The 23627-nt window shown below is 39.6% G+C and overlaps 1 protein-coding gene across 2 annotated transcripts in view; it reads right to left on the bottom strand.

The window, feature by feature from the left end:
* Positions 1 to 23586, bottom strand: part of LOC122781772 (ADP-ribose glycohydrolase MACROD2-like) — a 124000-nt gene extending 100414 nt beyond the window's left edge. For both annotated transcript variants that reach the window (XM_044045779.1, XM_044045780.1), the window contains exons 1-2: positions 23512 to 23586; positions 13781 to 13902 (exon numbers count right to left, since the gene is read on the bottom strand). In XM_044045779.1, the coding sequence (XP_043901714.1) occupies positions 13781 to 13902; positions 23512 to 23566 (177 nt within the window). In that variant the 5' untranslated portion in view covers positions 23567 to 23586. The remainder of the gene's footprint in view (positions 1 to 13780; positions 13903 to 23511) is intronic.
* Positions 23587 to 23627: the final 41 nt, after the last annotated feature.

Below are 23627 nucleotides of genomic sequence, written 5' to 3'. Positions count from 1 at the left end.
CCCCCAGATGAGTGTGTGTTAAAACTACCACTAGCTTTAATATTAAAATCCCATATGCAGGTAATTATGATGGGATAAACACACCGAGCATTGTAGCATCTATCTGAATCTCATAGTGTCGTCTTGCCTTGTTAAAGGATAGAGTAGATAACACAGCTGCCCTGTCACATTGCAAAGTACCTTTATTCATAGCAGGTACAGACATGTGGTGGATAAACAGAAGGTGTTTGTGGGAGTGTTCCCCAAGGCTTGTTGCCATTTTCAAGGAGTCCTGTCACAACAACAGAGTAAGATATGGATATAAAGTGTGAGGCTGTATTTATGAAACATTGCGGCATTCGTGGATTTACCGAGTGTAAAAACCCTCTGAAGAATTGTTTGTTCAAAGTGTCCTCCTTAAAATCCCAAAGGAGATTTCTCCACCTAGAGTTCATGTCTAATCATATTCTACCTGAGACAAAAGTTGGATACAAAGTGAATTCTTTTTACATGAATGGTGGCACATACTGAGGGAGTATACGGGTCTTCTGTGTATGAGGTCATCATTAACGTGTTTAATGGACCATGACAGACAAGCTGAGCAGGGTGGAGGATCCAGAGAGGTGGTCACCTTCATGTAGCAACACTGAAGACAATCTACCACCTTGAACTATCTAAGCAAATTCTCACCCTCCTTCAGACTTTTAGTTCACTGCATGCTACTAATTCTTTTTGGTAAATATAGCAAATCCCAAAGCTGCAGGAGTACAGGTACAAATCAACATGGGGAGGAAAGGGGACGTGGCGCACAGCTCACCATCATCTCAAATAAAAGAGAGAGGACATGCCACTCTGGGTCATGGTGACTTGCAGCAGCAGTGCCACTGCAGATTGATTGGGTAGAACAGAAAGCAGCTGGCTGAGAGGAAAAATAAAGGTGACTGAGGGAATACCAGGTGGCTTCTGTGAATTATGATACCGTACATCCAGCTCCATCTATCTCTCTCCTATGCAGCCTATAGATAGGGGTGCGATTTGTGGAAAACATCAAATTGCAGTTTTTTAACAATTATGATTTGGTTTGCGATATAATTTAAGTCAAGCTTCGGTTGCTTTAAAACTGGCATTACCACATGACACTATCAAAATATTACTCTACGCTTATGCAAGGATGAGCCATTTAAGATTTGAACGGATTCCAACATGTACTGTATTACATTTGTTTTAAATTCCAGAAGAAGCCAGAAGAAAACCTGCAGTGAAAAATTGTAAATGATCTTGTAGCAGAGATGAGGATCAGAAATAAAATAAAATAAAAGATTCAATTTGCAGTCATTAAAAGGTTTGAATAATTGAATAATATCGCCTCACCTTTTCTTAAACAGACAATAATGTTGTGGTGGACGTGTTTTTGACAAACTATTCACATGATAATCAGAGTTCTTTAACATTAAACAATTACCGAACAGCACATACGTACAGTATTTCATTAAGAATGACAACCTTTCTACAAATCTAGGTATTTTTCAGAGAATCAAGTTGTTGCTGTGGTGTGATTTAAACTACATTAGTATCTTTTTCATTAATGGCCAGAGGATTATAAAGCTAATTACATATTTCTAAATGTGGAGTTCACCATGAATATTGATAAAGCATTAATTAGTTACTAAAACTGGAAAACCATTTTCTCTGCACCAAATACATCACGTGATTTTGAAGCAAAGACGCACTGCATGACTTTATGTGATAGAGGACAGTTCTGTCATTGGAGACCATGGCATGTTTTTCTCTATCAATAATGTAATACAAGCCTATAACAGTGTATTAGAACTTTGTGTATCATATAGATGGTGGGAGTCCATCACATAGGTCATCATCACTATGCTTGAAGGAACTTTTTGTCAAACACTCACTCACACATACTGTATATGCACATTTCCACACAACTTATTCTCAAACAGCCAAGGACTCAAGCAAGTCTGCACCGAGGAAGGAAGACATTATATCCCCACTAGGTATCAGGATCCCTGATGGCCTTGACTGAGCTAACGTGAACCAATGTGCACTTTTATATTAAAGCCTCTTCACCCCATTGCAAAGAATACTGTGCTTGTTCTTTAAATTGTGTCCAGATAAAAATGAAAACTTCCTGTAAGGGAAATTATCAGATGAAGTACCGCCACAATATCTAAATTGAATGGTGCCCTCTGGCATTATTCCAGAGGGTTTGGTGCTCTCCTGTTCAAACATGTGCATTTTTAACCACAATGTCAAGTACTGCACAAAGATGGAAAAATACAATCAAACCTTCTCAGTGTCTTCTTCTTCTAATTCTTCTCATATCTGCATTTCAGATTTTCTTTTTCACGTGATCTTTTGGCATTGCACAAGACATATCTAAAACTAATAGTGCACTCGTGTTCTCCATTTCACCTTCTGTGTGAGGCAGCTTATCCCTCAACTATAGAGCCCTGATGTTATTCCAACGCATATTGTCATTACTGTGGGTTTATGGATGAGACATTAGATAGTGAGCTAAGTGAGAGTTGGAGGTTATCAGGTATTCCAAGCTGTGTTTGACAATTCAAACCATGAAACAGGATTCACCTCTGTGTTCCCCCTGGCTTGCACTCCATTCAGCATAGGACTTGGTGACTAAATCTTTGGGCTTTCTAGATTTATCTGCATGTTAAATGGAAAAAGTAGATATAGGTGCAGTAATAGCTGATTTAAATTTAAATCTGTCTATATCCCCGGCAGTTGTGGCATGGTTCATAAAAGGTAAGTGTGACATTAACAATATTAATGTCAGTGGTTGACAATGACAGAAATGTTTAATCTGCTAAATTACCCCATGAAATGATTACTTCATTACTCTGTAATGATTTACGGCTTACATGTTATATAATTTTTAATTAACTTGGAACAGAAGAAAATGTGGGTTAGGGGCGTAACTCAAGGACTAGCTGCACATTCAAAATGAGGTGTTAGACACTCTGCGGCTATCACAAATGAAATCACACAAACAACCACAAAATACATTCTCATCAAGTAGTGGTCCCACACTGCACATCACGAGGCAGGCAAAGAGTCAACAACAAGGCCACAACATAACAACCAGTAAAAACTTCTTAATCTAACCACTAAAGATTCTGCCCATACACAGGATAGAATACTTGTTCTCCTACACCTCTGTGGCAATCCCCAGCATCAAAGCCAGCCAGACAATCCTGCAGTGATGGAGCTCATAAAAGAGTGCAAGTTGCTGCATTGCCTCCTGAATTGCTGAGTAAGCCTAGATTGAGCCAGTGTAAAAGTGCGAGTCAATCAGTGCGAGTCAATCAGCTCAGGCCAGGCACAGTGCGTCAGCTCTCGTTAGCTGTGACCTTGGGAGATAATAATGGCTCTGAAGTGGGTGTGTGTGTATGTAGGGTAATAACACCATGATTAAAGAATTATGTGCGAGAGCATATACACTGACGAGTCTGCCAGTGCACAATTCTTCACTGGAACCTGTGGATAACGGCTGTGTTGTAAAAAAAAAAAACAACAATCAGGGGCCAAGGCTTAAAATTCATGATACTTTGCACATACTGGTCATAAGCTGCTCAAAGCTGTCCCGGTGTTTGCATAAATGTTCTCAGTCTGCTGTCATCAAAACAACACAATACAGATCATATAAATATGTTCGTAGCAGATGGGTTTGATTATAAATATAAATATCTGAATTTATACATGGACAGGAGGTAGACGAGCATTTGTGCACGTCTGAACCACACAAAGCTCGAAGAAACGTTCCCAAGGCTCCCAGTACCTATCAGAAAACTTCCTCATGCCTTTCCTTTGATAAAACACATGGGATTCTATGGTTTAAGAAAACATGAGAAAGAGCTCAGTATGTTTTGAGGATAGAAAAAAGGCTCGCTGTGCAAAACCAGAAGAAAACCTGCTGTGAACAACTGTAAAGGATCTCAGAGCAGAGATAAGGATCAGCTGTAAGGCATCGGAATTCAAGTTGCATACCAGTCGGTGTACAGCGAGAAAACACAGTCAGAATGAACTACAATGTCAAATAAAAGATTAAGTTTGTCATTATTAAAATATGTGATTGAATAATATAACCTCAGCTTTTTTTTTTTAAATGGGAACAAACAGACACACGTGATAATGAAAGTTCTTTAACATTAAACAATGACATAACAGCAAATATGTACAGTATTTCGATCAAAATGACGACCTTTCTCCAAAAGTAGGTATTTTTTGTAAAATACCAAAGTAGGTATTTTTTGTAAAAGTAGGTATTTTTTTATAAATTATGATTGTTTCACAGCATTAACCATGTGTTTATTAGTGTACCATGTCACTGCTCCTATGGGTCATATATATGACTTGTAGGCCTGTTTACATATAGGACTAAACATCATGGATGTTCCAAAGATTTCACAGTTGTATTGTCATGCTAGTGTAAAAGCAACAACTACCTTGTGCATATTGAGAAGACACAGCACTAGAAGAGCATGGGGACAAGCATTAAGCTCATGAGACCACAATTTACAGCAGTTTAATGGGAGTAAAGCATTATCAACATTCTTCCAAGAATTATTATTTTTGCATTATTTAGTAGAGAGGTTGCCAAGTAGACCACAGACGCAGCAACAAATAGACACAGTGGAAAACACATTAAAGATTGAGCTGACTATTAATATTTATCTGTATACCATCATTAATTGATATACAATTAATGCTGGATACCCCAAAGGGTGTGTTCGACTCTGGACAGCTGTGTGGTAAATGTGTGGTGCCAGCGACAAGAATAGTATTTCTCCAACATCACAAAACATACCGTCATGGCCTCTTCATTATACCTAATGTTGCAAGAAATCTTTATCATCTACCATCACAAACTATCCTGCTCCATTTTCCACTTACTTATCCACTATATTGCTCACTCAATAATAACACAATAGCTCACCTAATGAAAAATGTGTCACTGTCGAGGTTGAGTCCTTAGCTCAGCAGCTGGATCCAGTCTCCATGGACCCTTTACTATGTGTCATCTCCACTCTCTCTCTCTACCTTGTCTAACCTGTCACTTTATCGTCTTGAAAAAAAAACGGTGCCATAATTATGATGTAATATGTTCCCAGGTGTGTTTTACATGGCTTAGTGTAGCATAATCCAGGGCTGGAACTATTTGTTTTAGAGAGAAAAAAAAACACTGATGGTGCAGTTTTTATTCCCTTGAATGTTTTTTTATGCAAAAACAACACATTAGGCGTTAAAGGTGATATAAATTGAGAATGGGAAATGACAAACCCAGCTGTAGCCTTTGTAAGTGTATATATTTAGAGGTGTTAATGTAATGTTATTCCTTTGAATCCCAGATTACATTCTGATTTCTTCCTTTGAAACGCTCCATGTATATACACCCAGAAATGAACGAGGAACAATGTCCCTTGTATCAAAGTATGACCTTGTCCTGTCACCATATCTGTAAGACTGGGGACAATGATTGAAGGATAATTGGGTGCAAGCTTGTTGAAATGGAACCCAGGAATAGAGCAGAAAATTTCAGTTTCACAGACACAATCCTGGCAAGGTTAACAATGGGTTCAACACCGGGCCACAAATGAAAGGAATTGGCAGCTTGAATGCTGAGAAACAACATTCAACACTGGTGTAAAACTGGGATTCACACCTGAGGTGGTGTAACAACCTAATGTGTGTAAACAGATTATCATGCTCATTCCTTTACAATACATACTCCTCATGATAAAACAAGCATCAAGAAGAATGTGCAGATCCAGGCTTGTCATTACCATTCACTGGGTAATAATTAAAATATCCATCTACGAGAGCCTAAATTGAAAATGTTGCCAGGCGTATCACAATTGCTGCATAATGTGTCACCCAAGATTTGTGCATGAGTTGGACGTAGAAGACAAGTGGATGATTTGTACACGACTAGATACACAGAATATAGATTTTCTGGCTTTTCGTTTCGAGCCAGAGTTTGGACAGTCTTACCCACTATACTTACAGGATTACATGAATGACCAGATACACCAAAACAGCATTAGCTGTTACACTGGGGACAGTGCTGCAATGGTAATGAGATGACAGAGAGTGTGACAGCTCTGTCTGGCTTCACTGATACACTCACACATGCGCACACATCACACATGCACGCACACACACACACACACACACACACACACACAGAGTACAGCACTATTGGCTGGTTTGAATCTGCATGGTAATTAACTATAATGATGTAAACAAGCACTCATTCCACCAAGGTCCGCTGCCGATGATCACCAATCTGTTACAGTATACGCGAGATTGCGGAGATTTTACTCCGTTAAAGAGCAACTATCAAGCTATGAGAGAAGCCTGTTTTACATCAGATGTATTTCACATCACTCATCCCTGCGCAAAACAAAACAGATCAAAACAGAAACATTTATCAGGTGCTGGAGGAAGTGTTTGATGATACGAGTGTTTTATACTCCAACATAACGAGAGAGGAGACCAACATAAAACAAGCTTTCAGGCACGCTGCAAGGACTAGCTTTTATTTGTTGATGTTTTCGATGTAGTGGTTTACCTGGAAGGAAGCTTCAAAGCAAACATCACACCAGAGTTTTTCTCCCATTTGAAACTTTTTATTCAAAGGTTTCTTCGCTCAGACAAACTACTTAAGACTTCCCTAACATCACTGCTAATGACTGCAGTTTGAGATGCTGCTGCTTGGTGCAATTAATTGTCACTAACAGATACCCAAGCTTTTCTCCTGTCCACTGCATTTCCTCTAGGAAAAAAACAGAGATAAGAAATAAGTCACACTCTCCTTCCTGCTGTGAGGCAGAGACAGAGATGGTTTTGTTCTCCTGTATTGCCCACATTCTCCAGGTATATGTTTAAATAATGCATCTTTATTTTGTCTCACAGTGAACAGCACACAAGGAATCTGTTTAATCAACAACTTCATCTGACAGTCCCTCAGTTGGGTGTGACTGTTGCGTCTACTCTCAGATGGCACCGCAGAGGGATATGAGCCTCATAGAAATTCAAGAGACTGTCTCAAGGAGCTGCTCACAGACAGGTACAGCAGCAGAGAAAAGGATGAAGTGAAACCAGCAAACCAAGGTGTTGACTTGGAATCTTATAGTCCTTGGCTGTTCTTTGGCAGTTAAATCATTTGATAAGTGTTTTTGTTTTTCACCGTCAGGGCACATTAATTGAGAAAAAAAACACTGCCTGCTATCACAGAACATCTAGGTGAAGTACCCTTATTGGGACACAAGGTTTAGACATTCTGATTATCGCTATGCCTTCCTTGTGCTTGTAATCAAGACGCTAGCATGCCATTCACATCAGCCCACTCCACCACAGACTCTCTGAAGATTACCACTTCACTCCCCATTAAATGTGATTACCCCTGTTGAGGTGTGTGGAAATGTCACATTTTACATATCCTAATATTTCACCTCTCATAAAGTTCTGCCGTTTTCTCTTAAGTGAAGGGAATGTCAAAGGCAGGCGATGTGACAGGATTGATCTCTTCGCTCAGATATGTAGCTTCTCCTGCTGTGGTTGCCATTTTCTGAATCAGGGCTCTGGGGTAATTGGGGTTCCAATGGTCATTAACTTAGACTAGGTGGCAGATCACCACAACCACTATCAGTGTAATTGGATCTAATTGGCCCAGAGTTGCCAATGATTCAGATCAGACAAATAGCAATGACTAATTTAAATGGTGGTGTGACCTTTTGAAAGCTTCAGTCTAATTAACCTTTGTCGGTGCATGCAGGTACTGTAAAGTGGGTGACTGGACACAGAGAGGGCTGGGTTATAATCACATATTGTAGTGAATTACTGATTTGGGAATGAGGCCTATTAAATACTCGGTGGCAGTGCACTGAATTCCCCCTCTTTCTTTGACCTGTGTTTGAGCATGTTCATCATTGCAAGATTGCTTCCACCTTGACAAAAGAAACAAACGCAAGGAAGGAGTTATGTCCAGGTAGAACAGAATACTTCACCACCCAACTGGCAGAACTAAATTTCCAATTTATGATGAGACAGTTGTATATATACTGAAATAGAACATTCAATTGAATAATAAGTATGCTCACTTTTAGATGTGAAACTAAACAAAGGACAGAATCGTTCAGCTGACATCAAAATCAAAAGAGTTAAGTAAACCCTTTTCAGTTACAGCATTTTACTCGTCTGGGACATATTGCGTTGTATTTTTGTGAAACGCAAGACCTTTACGAGGAGTCAAGTTTATATGGCAGAAGAGCAAAACTGAAATTAAAAATGTGTCAAATCAGATTTTTTACTTCTGAGTGCAAGTTCGTGAAATGCTGTCATGAAGAAAATGTCCATGGACTCTTTTTATGTTATATTGGAATCCAAATTGTGAATGTAATGAAGGACTTTGTGATATGCAAAAAAAACTGTGATGTGTATGCAGATCCACAGTGAACCTCTTCTATCCCAGTCAATGGCTCTGTTAACTTTCCTATGATCAGAAGCCAAGAATATACCATCAGGCCTCCACCCCTCTTTCAGCCTTTATATAATTAAATTGGAAGTCACAGACAATAATTAAAGAAGAGGGAAGCAGATAGAGGAAAAGTCTCAATGTGATCTATTCAGTGCATGAATGAAAATTAATTTATCACTTTAGTCAACGTACCGAAATGAACAGGGTGGAGTACAAAGTCGTTAAGTTTGATATGGTAGTATTTGACAGCATAAATAATGACAAAGACCCTCCAGTGCACTTATACACAGCAGTAAAAAACACATTTTCAGATATCACCAGTGCCCTACATTAATAAAGGTGGAACAATATAAGTTATTTACAGCATTACATTATATTATTTCACTGAGAACAGAGGAGAAGCTTTGAAAACAAAATGAAAGATGAGGTAAAAGTCAACTTGCAAGCCAGACCCCAGTGTGTTGTCTGTCTCAAAGACATCTTGGGGGCATGATTACTTATTCCTTTCATACAGTGATAGTTTGATGTCCCTGTCATGTCACGCAGCTGAACATGTTGAGGCTATCAGCTGTCATCTTCAAGCAGCGAGTGCATGCTGATGCTTCGCTACAAGATATCGTTGGTGGGAATGCTTTTTTGGGAACACTGTCGGGCAAAGTGAATGGAATCTAATGCTCCTAGCAGCCTTGGAATGAGCCCACTGAGAAGGGTGGCTAATCCTATCATTCTACACCATTCATCTCCGATCCACTTGGCTTTCAGCATTTTTCTCAACGGGCAATTTGTGGCTTCCCTGCTGGATCTCCTCAAAGCCAGCATGTTACAGCTACGAAACACTTCCAAGGCTGCCTGGGAGTAGGAGAGGAGGCCACTAAATGCAGTCTGCCACCTCGTCACTGTCCACACTGACAGCTGCCAACCCACTGCACGCTGCCAGAAAAGGCTTAATGACAGACACTTTCGAAAAGCATCAAATTGTGGCCTGTCAGCGTCAAATTAGAAACAAAAATAAGGCTCAGTTGCCCACAAGATCATTAGTCAACAGCTCAAATGCCTGTCGTGTGTGGATGCCATCCCCTCGAGACGCAAACATTATTTTCCCTCAACAAAAACTGCCCAAAGAGGCTAAATTAAATGAAACAATAATTTTGTTTTTGGTAAAAATGACTGTTCTATTATTGTAAAGGTCACAGTCTAAGGGTTGTTTAATATAGGCTCTAAAATGAAACACAGTAAAGCTGAATGACTTCCAGATGGTGGCGTCCCCCACCACACAGTCTGTGTTTCTGCCTGACAGATGCTATACTTGCTTCCAGGGAAGAATCTGAGCAGCCTTCCATGACTAACCAAGACAGGGGACCTGCATTAACTGTCTCCTCAGTTCCATGTATTTTTTAGCTTTATTTTTTTTTCCAGCTCTTGGAGAGAGGCCCCCTGGGCCTGCAGATACACGGATGCAGTCAACACATACTCGGGAGCGCATTGTTAAAATGCACTTTCATACAGATTACATATCAGTTGTATTTCAAAAGATATTAAACACAAATATTCTGGGCAGCCCATGGCCGAGTGGAAGAGGATTTGGCTTGCAACAGTAGGGTTTGCTTGTTTGAATCCCTGCCAGGTCAAGGGCTGGGGTAACCCTGAGCAAGGTGCCCAATCCCCTGCTTCTGAACACTATAAAATTACCCTAGCCAATGGGGGCCGGGGGGGTAATGTCAGGAAGGGCTTCGGCATAAAAATCCCTGCCAAGTCAAATATACGGATCATCGCATATCGCTGTGAGGACCCCTAGAGAGGGAGAAGCCGAAAGAAAAGAAAAAATAAATGAAACATTCCATGCAAGGAATTGTTTTCACTAACAAGATAATGTGATTGGCAGGCCTCAGTCAGTGGTAAAATCTGCATTTTACGCACTGCACGATACTTTACCACACAAACAAATCACAGCAGTTCTGTTTTCTGTCTGTTGTCTTCAGAAATTAAGGCCACTTTAATCTTGTGTTACTGCTGAGCAGCAAGTTTATCCCCCAAAACTTTGCAGATACAATAACGTGGCATCCTCCATATATCAGATCAACCATGATGAGAACTATTTAAAACGTCCCATCTCCAGATAATAAGCCACCTAGAGCATCTTCCCTCCTATTGAGCGGCAAGGCAATGTTATTATCACATGCATGTCTAAAATCAATCCATCAAAAGTCCCGGTTTCTAGCAGTTATTTACCTTTTGGCTCCACACCTGAGCTTCCTCTGGAAGCAAACAACATAGTGTAACAAGGAGTGAGCAGAGGAGGGGGCTGTTTGACAATGTGCTGCTCATCTGTCCAGAGCTGCAACTCCACTCACAGTCTGCACAGCTCTCATGGCTCCCCTGTGTGATGTTGCAAAGCCCAACCTGCAATGCTGGCATTCTGGCTGTGGGCTGTGGTCAGTCAGAGCACAGGGAGCTGTGACAGCCCTGTGCTCTTTCAGTCACAGCAAAAAAAAAAATAAAAAAAAAGGGAAAAGAAAAGCACTGAAGCATAAAAGTCCTCTAGGCTGGGGCAAAATGAGGAGAGAACACTGAAGCCACACAGGCACATTCACATATTCCCAAGGAGGATTCAGGTAAAAGACACAGGGAACACAAATGCACACTATCACTTCCTATTCTGTAATGACTGCAGCCAAATGATTTGGAAAACACAACTCAATAGGCGAGCCGGCCATCTGATATTCACCCAGAGACAAAGACAGAGTGAGGGTGTTAAACCCGGGGCTGTTCCAGACAGCTCTCGACTTCAGTGTAGGGGTTAAACAGCAGGTTCCCTGGCTCAGGTTGATCGTCATTTTTCATTTGAAGGCCATCCTTCACTGAGGCTTAGCACTGCATCCTATACTCACAGTTTTGCCCTGTGGGCCACGGGTTGTCATATAAACAATCTGAACACATTTACCTTGACATTTCAGCCAACAGAATCTGAGTTTTGCAACTTAAACAGAACATAAAATGAGCATGTATATTTAGCATTAGGATAGTCATCGTTTTCTTTTGGAGCATTTGTGACCACATTGAGCATTTACCTAAAGTCAAGTAAAGAAAACTGAATGAAAAGTTAATATTTATTTTCTTGGCCTTGGACTCAACAAAGAAGCAGGAGTTTCATTTGAACACCCTCATGATCCACTGTCTCATCTGCCACACAAGGACAATTTCATGACTATGAATATTTATTCAATCTGTTGTGACTAATTTATTTTTGTACTGTTAAAAATGCAGCCTAGAAACGCAGAAACAACCCCTTAACTCAGCCAGGAACTGCCTTAGGTAGTCCACAAGTCACATTTTCCAAAGTTCCGTCCCAGTAGAGCTGTAAATCAGAATAACATCACTTAGGGACAGGAAATGCTCTTCTATCGAATTTCTGACTTCTGGGGATAAGAGTAAATGTTCAGTCCTTCACACAGAGCTGCCCTGCAGTAAAGGAAATGCAGTAGTATTTCCTGTAAACTCCCTGTCTTGATATGCTACAGTCCCAAGAAGATTTTGATGCAATGACTGTAGTGGTTGCTCCATTTTGTAGCCTAAAGGGTGGCTTTCAGTTTTCAGAGAGAGGGATTAACTAACACGCTCTGGTTCTTTTTAATCTTTCATGCTCAAGTTTATTTTGTACAAGGCTTTGTTTTGACTCCCATTCTTTCATTATGCCCTGGAATCCCCATTGGGGAGCCAAATGTCTAGGATTCTTAAATGTTGCGCCCCTTCTATTGCCTATTTGGAGACCCACTTGGCAGGGAGCCCATGTTCAGAGATCTCTGATTTCTTTCACACAGCAAGGCTCATACTGAAACCCTTTTTAGATCAGTTATTGAGCCTTGTTCTGAGCAACTAACCAAAAATGTGGACCCTTTAAGGGGCTACAAGACTGCTAACAAAAAATGATGACGAGCGAAACCCGAAATCATAAGAGAAGAGGCATTCTTCAAGTAAGTCTTGCATATCAAGGCAGGTTAGAATAAAAGTAAATATGAATAGAACCTTTTCCAATTTACTTTCTGCAAAAACAAGCTTTCTGTTGTCTGTGGCAAAGATAAAGTAATGACTCAGCTCATCCTGAAAGGCAAGTCAATCACAGAACTCCACTGTTTTCACTGAAGGCCTTCTCAACACAGAGCAGCTGTATAAATACATTAGACAGGATCCAGCCTGCTCCCAGTAAAAACAGAAACTATGTTTCTTGTAAATCTATGAATTATTAGATAAACAAATCATGAGATGGGCCTAAACTAAATAAATAACTTAAATGTGCCAGAAACAAAACAAGGATTGTGCTATTTGTGTTCCTACACTGAGACCCGAGGGGCCCAGTGCCTTTGGTGTTCCCGCTGCCCATGAAACCTAAAACTATTGTGAAAATGACTTTCTAATGTGATTAGAGGAGTTTAAAGATCAGCAGGTATCCTGCTGATTTTCATATAACTTCAAAACACTTACCATAACTACTTTAGTCATTTGGCTTCACAATCCATTTAATTGCCACTAGAGGTGTTTGCTGCACTCAGAGGATTCATCATCGGTGCAGGAATTTGTCATGATCATATTTAGTCATACCGGCTCTTATCTTTGTCTCCTTTCCCCATTGGTAAGTACTTCCACTGATTAGCCACTGATAAGGTCACAGGGTAGTAGGTTGGTGCAGAGAATGTGATTGGTGGCTATTTGGTTTGGTTCAGACTTATTTACCTGACTGAAACAGACGCTTGGATAGTGTTTGAATGATCATCGGCTCTCAGCTGGATTTAGTGGGTACTGTTTTATTCAGTAACTAAACCTTGAGCATTTTCCAGTGTTTTAAATTACAAAAGACATATGCAAGAATGAAATTACCTGGAATTACTGTTCCGTGCCAGACATTTTAACTTGGAAATAAAAGTGAATGTTTCACTGTAGCAAGAGGTAGTGGTGAAAACAAAGACCTGCCTTTCATGTAGCCACAGTCCAAAGTAGTCTGCATGAAAAGCCTTAATTTGACAAACATGAAACATTTCCATTTTGTTATGTTCTCCATTGCTTTTGTTAAAATAAAGCAGATTAAGTCTTTTCAAAATGGGATCTAAAATGAAAGATGCTAAACCCTTTGTTCTCATACCTTTCCCCAGTTCCATAATAAACACACACACAGAGCTTTCCTCACTAAAGGCTCACGCACCACCAAACAACAACACAAAAGAATATGATTTCTTCCTTTCAAGCCACATATTGTAACGGACCCAAAAGTGTGGTCACATTTACTGTACTCACCACGGTGCTCAGGCAATGTTCCTTCACCAGCCTGAGGGAGTTCTGATAGCAAGAGGTGAGGTCATTGGTCTCGGCAGGGCCCACATGACCTCTGGCCACCGGGCCCACAGTGTGGATCACATCTGTCAGAAAAGGGACAAACACACAAAGCTTATTTTCAGCACAGCGCAGCCTCTGGAAGTACAATGGAGTGTAAAGACACAATGCAGTTCCATTTTAATGGTCTGCCATGCAGCGGAGCAAATAAGTCAAACTTTTAGAATCTGCAAAGTCATCATCAAATTCAAAATATGATAAAGCTGGGCCTCACAATCAGACAATGGGGACAGCAATAACCAACCACCTGAAATAAATGAATTTACTCAATAAATGAAATGGAAGCTTGGATAGAAAATCAATTACAAGATTCTTTTATACTATCTAATCAAATATTCATATCTCTCCCTGTGCTCCTTTTCTCTTTGCATGGTAATGTCTTCACCTGTCAATCACTGGTCTCCTTGTCTGGCCTGGCCAGACTGAGGAATGCAGCCTCTTCTTAAATCACAGGAGTGATGACAGAAAAATAAGGGAATGTAAGCAGTGACTTGACAGAAACAGAAATCTTCTGCATTCTGCCTGACTACCCTTGGCCTTCTCAGTGTTGGACAGGACAGGTCAAAATCAATATGCAGCTCCCACAAAACATTACAGAGCGGTTCACCACTGATAACGCATACACCAGTGATAACGCACTACCTGCAAGGGTCTCAGTGGCACAGTAGAAAAGCCACGTATAAGGGAGGCTTCTTCATGTGTACACTGTGCATTTCTTAAAAAGGTCATTAAGGTTTGGGTGAACTATAATTAGTGAAGCAATGACTGATAAATGTTTATTCAAAAGCACATGATTCTGCGCTGGTGGCTGGTAAATCTCAATTCATGGGTCATTAAAAATAGATCAACTATATGAGTCATACATTTCCAATTTCATACTTTAAGTTTGCATTTGTGTCCACTGAAATGTTAAAGTTTGAAGAAAATTTGAACCAGGCTGTGGTGAGACCTACAGGGATAACACAACAGCCTGTGTTTTAAAATGCACTAACCTCATGTGTTTTCTTACATCTAAACTTACCACTTACTCTTAATGTAAAACACTTAGCCTCACTGTCCCACAGAATAAATGCAAGCCGTATTACTTCTCCACTTGATCATAAATCATAAATAGATTAAATTTAGTTCTCTGTTGTACGTCTGGTTGCTTAATAGGTCAGGATGATGAAATACGAGGGGAACTGCTATAATCAAGTGGGTTTCACTGGTATTACTTAAACGGTAACATTTTGTGTTTCAAAAAGGTAAGAAACAACTGATTTAAGTGATCCTTAGCTAAACTGATGTTGGGCTCTAATGGGAAAGAAGCTGGCAGAAGTATTTTCCCATAATGGCAGACCAGAAATCACACGTGAAAGTTGTTATAATGGGACACCCAAAATCTGACTAATGAAAACTGAAACTTCTGTGTGAAAGACATTGCTCACTTTGTAACTGGAGGGATATTACAAAATTGTCAGTCCATTTTTTCTGAATGGAGAGTGGACTGTATGCGTATGTATACTGTATGTATATAATTGTTAAATTAATAAACTGTTTAGTTATTGAATTAAGAAAAAGAGTTGTAAAAACACTATGACAAAGAACTCTGGATCTACAATGAAAATGGTTGTTGAAGTAGCTTCCTTTAGAAATAAACCATCAAGAAGACGCTTGGTTTATAGATGCTTTATATTTTTATTTAGATCGAAGCAAACTGAATAAGAAGCACATCTCTTGTTTAAACCCTCCAAAATGAATAAAACAAAAAGCAAAACAAGAGCGAGGAGGTGATATTTTATAAAGAATAATGCAACAATGACGCACATTAAGAAATCACTTGCTACACTGCTCTCTATCTTGAGAAGTTTCAAGAAATGTTCAAATTCAGTCACAACCTGATCTGTGAGGCAGCAGTTTTCTTTCAGTTTACACTGCACTGAACTGCCAAAAAAAGAAAAAAAGGGCTGATTGTAATTAATGACTGCTTCTATGAATGAAATAAAATAAGTGCCAGTCTTCTTCTATCCTTTGTCAATCATTCAGCTGTCCCTGTAGTGTTCACTGGCCTGTATAACTACGGAAGGATATTATGAGATGGTCAGTCAATTACTGTTCAGCAGCTGCTTCAGCATCTCTGTAAACACTAATGACGTCTCTACCCTTGAATTTGGAGGAACGCGGGTTATACCAAACATGTATCCAGTCAAGTCCAAATAATCAGGAGGATAATAATAATAAAGAAATGTAACTGTGTCAGTATTGTGTTTCGGTGACAGATCGTTTGACATTGAAGATGCATTTACCTCGATGTTAATACTTAATGAAAATACTACATTTTTCAGTGTTTGAAGGCCCACAAAATGCCAGCAAAAGAGATGAAATACGACGGTGTTCGTTTAATATGTTGAGAGGACATTAATCAGTCAATATTAATAAGTTTAAATCTTGACACCAAAATCAACACAGAAATATCTTCAGCAATGATCGAGCAGAAATGAAATGTCCATCACAGAACTATGCTTTGCTTTGTCTCATATCATTAGATAAAGTGTAGTTAGCCATGTGCATACAAAATAAGCCATTAGGTAGTTAAAAAAACAAACAAAAAAAAACACAAGACTATTGAAAATCAAGGCCATTGTTTTGCCAACCCCACCAGTAGTCAGTTAGCTTTATTGTCAGCAATGGTTTTTAGCAGTTTCCCTACCAATATCTACACTGGATTTGTTTATCCGTGTCTCTTGCTGGGGGCTACAAGGTCAATAACACAAGTTTACAGGAAACAATGATGATTTCCATTCAAGACATGCTTCTTGTGACCATGAGCAAATAGACCATGCAGTAGAGAGAAAAGACAAAACAAAAACAAGATCATAATAAACCCTGCAGGTGTATTCTTATTATAAATGTTGAAGGGGGTAAGGAGCCAATTAAATACCACGACAAGATTGTTATTGACTGACATAATCCATTGTGGTGTGATGTGATGATTTAACAATGTAAGCACACAATCTTATCTGCCCAGTCTGGTGGCTCATTATAACAAAACAGCAACAGGACTGACCAATCCTCACCTTATATTCCCTGTATGACCGTTCCACATTGAAAGATCTAACTGCTTTTAACTTTTAATAGGGATGTAGACCTGTCGACTTGACTCCTGAGCTCCTGTTCAATCATTAATGCGCCACAATGCATGTGTGCATGGCCTCTGTCATAGTTTGTGAATGTGTCAAGACAAACATTTCTCCTGTCAATGTCAAGTCAAGAGAAAAGTGTTGATGTTATCTTAAAAAAAAAAAAAAATCGGAACAATAACGTCAACAGAATTTTGGGTCTACTCAAGCAAAAAAGTGCCTCATGCAGTAAAAGTATGGTATATTGGTGTTCCCCCTGCTATCTGAGCTTAATGGCCCTTGAAAAAAACAACAAAAAACCCCCAGCAAAATTGCATTCCTGGTTAAAGTTACACGCACACACACACACAGCCTTTGTCTGAATACCCTCAGCACTAGTGTGTCATGTAAGGGAGATAATCAGATTTACAGGGGCCCAGGAGAATAATGAGGACACAACTGTATAAAAGCAAAACTTTGTCCATCAGGTGCAGAGTGCTATAAACGGTGCTTTTGTCAGCCATCAGACATGGAACGAATCGGTTATATGAACAGATTATTTTTAGATATCGGCTAATTTGGCCCACACTGAAAAGCCAGTGTGCAATAATGGCATTGACAATGAATGAGGCACATTCAAACAGATTTTCAATTATACAAAGCCCGATCCAAGTTTAATGAGCAGCCATAATTTTCGATGAATATGCATTTAAGCAATACATTTGGGGTAATGTTGCCTCTAATATGGTTTTGTACTATTGTACTGAAACGCGCTAGAAAAGAATGTCTATTGATAAACAAAAAGAACAGTTCCATATATTTAAGGGCATTATCCAAACACATAAAAATACTTAAATGCTACCTGTTCCTAATGCAGACCTATTCAGATGTCTCGTATCTTCATTGACTTCAAACCGCAATAGCCTTAATGTGCAATGAGCATCTGCATTACGTAAGAGAGCATACATATCAAATGGGGACTCAAGAGTGGAATGTTCTTGATAATAAAAGGCTCAGACCTGGAGCACAAATGTATATGATATTTGTTTGTAGCGTTCTGAAGCTGCTCAGGATGGACCAGGGACAAAATGACCCCTACACACCAACTTAAGTGAAAGTAAGTGAACATCCTAGATTAACCTACTAAAATATTACTCAGCTCTGGGAGAGCTGGGGAATAACTATCAAGGGGGACAAGCTCACTTCAAAGTCGCCACTTTCTCTGCAACTGAAAAAAATCTTTTGAAACATCTCGACTCTCTTATTTAGACATTCAGGAGACAAGTGCTGTTATTTCAGAGAGGGACTAGCATTTCACAGCCTCATCAGTCTTTCATTTCACTTGCCTCCACTGGCTTTGATGCTTCTTTAAAATGTCATAATAACTATCCCGGAAAGATTTGGACACATTCACTTCAGTGTGGTGGCTCCTCAACGAACCATTTTTTTGCTAACAACCTTAGCAACAAACAACATGAATACCAAAGGAGTGAATGTATTTGTGAGATGCTCGCTCACTCAGGCCTGTTGTAATTCCCAAGAGCCAGCAAACAATAATCAAACCTTTTTGTGCTGCCCGTGGCAATTATGTTCAAGAAGCAACAACGTGCATAACAATTTACAGTCCATTAAGGAATTCAGTCACATTTGAATTTAATGAAGTCACAGGTTTTTTTTAAGCTTACTAAGATTTCTGAATGGAGAGTGGACTGTATGCGTATTAGTTTGTGAAAGGTTTTCTAATACAGTGAAGTGTTCCATCGCTGATGCTGAAAAACAACAAGTGCATTTTATGCACAACAACTCTCTTCACTGTAGTGGCTTGAGTGGAGCTCAATCCCAATCTAAAACTCTTTTGCGAAGGCTGGATTAGCACAAAGATAATGAAATGCAGTAAATTGTTAAATAGTTTCCGATTAAGAAAAAAGTTCCTTGCATGACAATACAAGTAAAAACACTACGACAAAGAACTCTGGTTCAATTGAAGCAAACTGAATAAGAAGCACATCTCTTGTTTAAACTCTCCAAAATGAATAAAAGAAAAAGCAAAACAAGAGAGAGGATGTGATATTTTATAAAGAATAATGCAACAATGAGGCACATTAAGAAATCACTTGCGACACTGCTCTCTATCTTGAGAAGTTTCAAGAGATCTTCAATTTCAGTCACAACCTAATCTGTGAGGCAGCAGTTTTCTTTCAGTTCTCACTGCACTGAACTGTCAATACGGGGGAAAAAAGGAAAAAAAAAGTGCTGATTGTAATTAATGACTCCTACTAATAAAAGAAATCAGTGCCAGTCATGGTGAAGTGAAGGAGCAGCTGTCCTTGTAGTGTTCAGTGGCCTGTGAAAAAAGGTAGAGATGGCAGCGTGTGACTGAGTTTGGCAGGAAAGCAGCAAATCAGAGGGACAGGATTGTGGAGTAGATGTATGACAAAGCAACACTGAACCACTGCAGTTAATCTGTGGCTTCGTACACACTTTTGCTCCAACATTAACACACGGATTAAAAACTATGAAGGTTACACAGTATCACACACCGTCATACAACTAAGACCAACGGGGCACGGCTGAACCTCAGCGTGCCGCAGAAGTCTGTTTTCAGGCTCACATTAATTACATAACTTATCCACTAGTCCCACCATCTATTTCTCCATTGCTGGGTCTCAGCCCCAAGGGGTGTGTATGTGTAAAGTATGTATGAGTGTTTCAGTAATAGGGTTGATATTTTAACGGACATGAAAACAAATAAAATGGTGAAACCTCGCCATTGCCAAAGAAAACCTTATCTTCAATAATTAAGTGTGATCCGTTGTGATTACTTGCCTGGACCCTCTCAGCATGCACACAGCTGTTCCCATGTTGGTCGCTGAGGATTTCTAAATGAAGTGTGTACACCCACTCGGACATGAAACTGGTGTTGTCATGGTGACAGAGAGTGCAGAGTGATCCCCTACTGCTCACTGAGGCTCAAGTCTGGAGGAAAAAAAGGGGGCTTTTGCAAACCTGGAATCATGTGCTTTGAGCTGGGCAGATATAGTTGTTAGTGTATTAATATTCCCTCCTTTAAAAAATGGATTAAGGGCGTCTTACTGATTATTCATACACTTGGCTTTCAAAGAGCTTTTCCATTGTGCGTGTCACAGAGATTCTGTCACACTTTAACAGACTAAGGGGTAAAGAGCAGGCGCAGTCACAAAGGATGATGACAGAGCATCAGGCACACATGCAATAATCACAGTATGGATATTGCCGTAACTGATCATGATTTAATACATTAAGACTTAACGCAGAACCAGAATATCTTATCTGCAGGTCGGATGTGCCTCTGTCTATCCTGGAAGAGAGATATCCCTCCTCTGTGGCTCCTCTTAAGGTTTCCTACCTGATTTTTTGGGAGCTGCTCATTAACCCAACCAAGCGTCTAAGGACAGAGGATGTGGCTACAGCACATTGTGAAGTCCACTGGGGCATGGTGTGAGTTGTGACTTTGGGCTCTACATATATAATGAGCCAATCCGATACGTGGTATTGGTATTGATCCAAAAATCACTTGATCATCTGTCAAAAACAAAATCCTAATATCTGATACAATTCAAACACATTAAATGTCACATACAGTATATGCTAAGCTGTTTATCGCTTTACGCAAGAGCAGAATATTTGGCAGAGCTGATCAAACAAGATAGGGAAGGAATTCTAATTGACAAAACAGCACAAAGAGTAGCAGCAGAATAAATAATATAAATAACAACAACAACAACAACAAAACATGGGATGAATATAATAAAATATAAAAGGAATACTATATACACAACAATATACAGTGTACAGGGGAGACGTGCAATATGTTCTTTAAAACAGTTGGTTAAGGGTAGGTGTTAAGTGCCTCAGCACAAATGTGTTGTTCACACCTTGGTACTTCATCTGTATCGGACAACGAAAAAGTGGAATTGAGCCACCGCTGATTCAATTTTTTAAGATAACGCTGTGGGCTACAAAGATTTATTTCTTAAATTAATCTTTTGATGGACAGCATGCCAACACCCCTTCAGCAACATTTATTTCCACTGTTAGAGACGGTGGCCCGTTGTGTGATTGCACCGCCAGTAAGTTACACATGCACGTCCACACAGGCATTAAGTATGGAGCAACACAACGCTGCCTTAAAATGTCAACAAGCCCTCCAAAAGAAAATGTGGAGAGCCACCTCACAGGCTGCTGGCACACACTTTCCTGTTTTACTGCTCTCAACTGAAGGTGAGGCGCATGTGTATGTCACAGTGAATATGCATTTGCCCCACACTGAAGGTCAAGAACACTGGAGTTTGCGATGATAGTTTTGTTGTACACACGCTGTAAGAACGGCCCTGGTAGCGTCTACAGGGACGCCAGGCCTGAAGTAAAGACAGAGGGAGAAAGTCATCGAGCAGCACCGCCAGCTGTTTCCTCAGCTCTGGGCTTTCTATAACATTCCTCTAAGCTTGAATGAGCTGCCAGGTGACACTGCTCTCAAAAGAGCTCGCTCCTTCTGCCACTTGCACATTTTTTTTTTCAGTTTCTCAATGCTTTTTCTGAATGCTTAGAATTAAGTGTGAATTTGAGAGCGACTTTGCCACACCTGAGGTGAGACTGTGGATGCACAAAACAAGTCGTGCGTTGGCAATTTGCAGACTTAAATGAGCACACCAAGACAAAACACAGTATGGCAATATGTAGCGTTGTATCAGTATACAGACAAAAAAATACCATGTCCTTTTCAACATAAACCATTATATTCTGAGGAATATAATGGTTCCTCTGTCATGACAGAGCTGTAACAGAAGCCGTCTGTTCTGGTACTAAAAGTAAAAAGAACAAACTACGTCAAGCTTCGACGCAGCCTTTCAGTGCTGCACGTTATGTCGTGATGTTGTAACGTGACATCAACTGTATCTCATCATTTGTCTGATTTGGGCACTAAACAGCTGGGGCAGTTCATCATAATTCCACAGGGGTCTGTGTAAGCAGGTCCTTGAATTGGGGTGTTGAGCTTCATGAATCATTCAAATGTCAGTCAGGTTTATGCACGCACGCACGTGCACGCACACACGCACACACACACACACACAGATACACAATGTTATGGAGACACAGCTGCAAGGAGACTGAAAATGATGTGGCCTTCACAGACACTATTACCCGTCATTTCAATTAAGACAAACTGTATGTGCCCGATGTGGATTTGATGGAGGAAGACACAGCGAGTGGAGAGATTAAAAACACTCTCAAAAACACTCTCCCAGCAACTTGTGCCACATGCTTTTCCAAATTATCCTAATGACAGTAATTACACAGGCGCATTGATGTCAGTATTTTGCTAAATAAAGGTTAGGAAACCGGAATAAATAGTATTGTGAGGAAAAACTGCATTTAACCTCATGAATAGACACAGGAGAACGGAATAATCAAGTTGCTATTAGAGTTTGGTTAAAGACGATTTGCTTTAATCCTAAATTCTTCTACAAACAAGAAAGCCACTTTGAAGTGAATTAATAAACAAATTTAAGCAGAGGCGTTTCATGTGTTTGCTTTTAAAAACAAATGTTGATTAAATGTAATGTGCTGGGGAAAGTTCTCTTTACTTTTGCAAAAGTATATAAAAAATGAAGTGCAAGAAATCTGACAAACAAATAATATTATAATATTTGACATGATTTATATGATAAGCCTTTTTGATCAAAATAATGTTTCTGCATATTTATCTAATGAAAAATTGAAGTAAATTAACTGAGCCAGTGTACTGTATTATTCCAATTCCTCTAAGTTTGTTAGTTGATAAATGTGAAATGGATGAATCCATCAAAATGATTCACCTGCTCATGCTGTTTTTCATTTTGTTTTCATTATTGTTGACTTGCTTCCAAAATTTGTGAAAAATTGGGATGGTGACATATGATAGCCTGGAGCAAATAAATAAATACATTTTTGTTAATCAGAAAATGACTTTTGACCTTGTGCTTCATCAAATGACTGAGGGACTCTACCATCTTGGCAAGCATAGACTTAGGTTTGGCCCTGCAGCGCCGAGATGGACATCTTTCTGGCTCTTTTATTTGAAATTTATTGTAATATGGTCATGCAAATATGGGCAGTGAAAATCTTGTTACTAACTCTAAATAGGATAGAAAAAAAAACCCAAACCTGTCAGACAGTTACAACATGCCGACATTCATAAGGCTGCAATCAAAAAGAACTGCAGGGTGCTGCATCATCTCAAGCTTAAAGAGCTGCTCTCTCCCTGAGGCTAGACCGAGGCCCGTCTTCATGTGAATGTGAAATTTTATTTAATCTGGCCATGTTCCGGAAAAATACTCGAGTGTTGTCTCTGTATAAATAACGATGCTGTTAGTTTTGTGTGAATCCACAAAAAGGAGAGGGACATACTTTGTTTGCTCTGTTTTTAGAAGCTGAACTAATAAAGGAACACTCTTTTCTCTTTTTTTTTTTTCCTACCTTATAATAAAGGCTTCAAAATCAATTTAATGGGTCACTGACTTGTAATAGGAAGGATGGTGCCTCTTTCATTATCACTCTGCACCTGAATATCCATCCTTGTACTGTGTACGGGCTGGAACACTGTGTGAAGAGTGGAACTTAATGAGAGTCAGAAA

The sequence above is a fragment of the Solea senegalensis genome, linkage group LG15, assembly GCF_019176455.1.
Source record: "Solea senegalensis isolate Sse05_10M linkage group LG15, IFAPA_SoseM_1, whole genome shotgun sequence".
Lineage (NCBI taxonomy): Eukaryota > Metazoa > Chordata > Actinopteri > Pleuronectiformes > Soleidae > Solea > Solea senegalensis.
The sequence above is the reverse complement of the archived record's forward strand: the minus strand, read 5'-3'. Positions and strand labels throughout refer to the sequence as shown.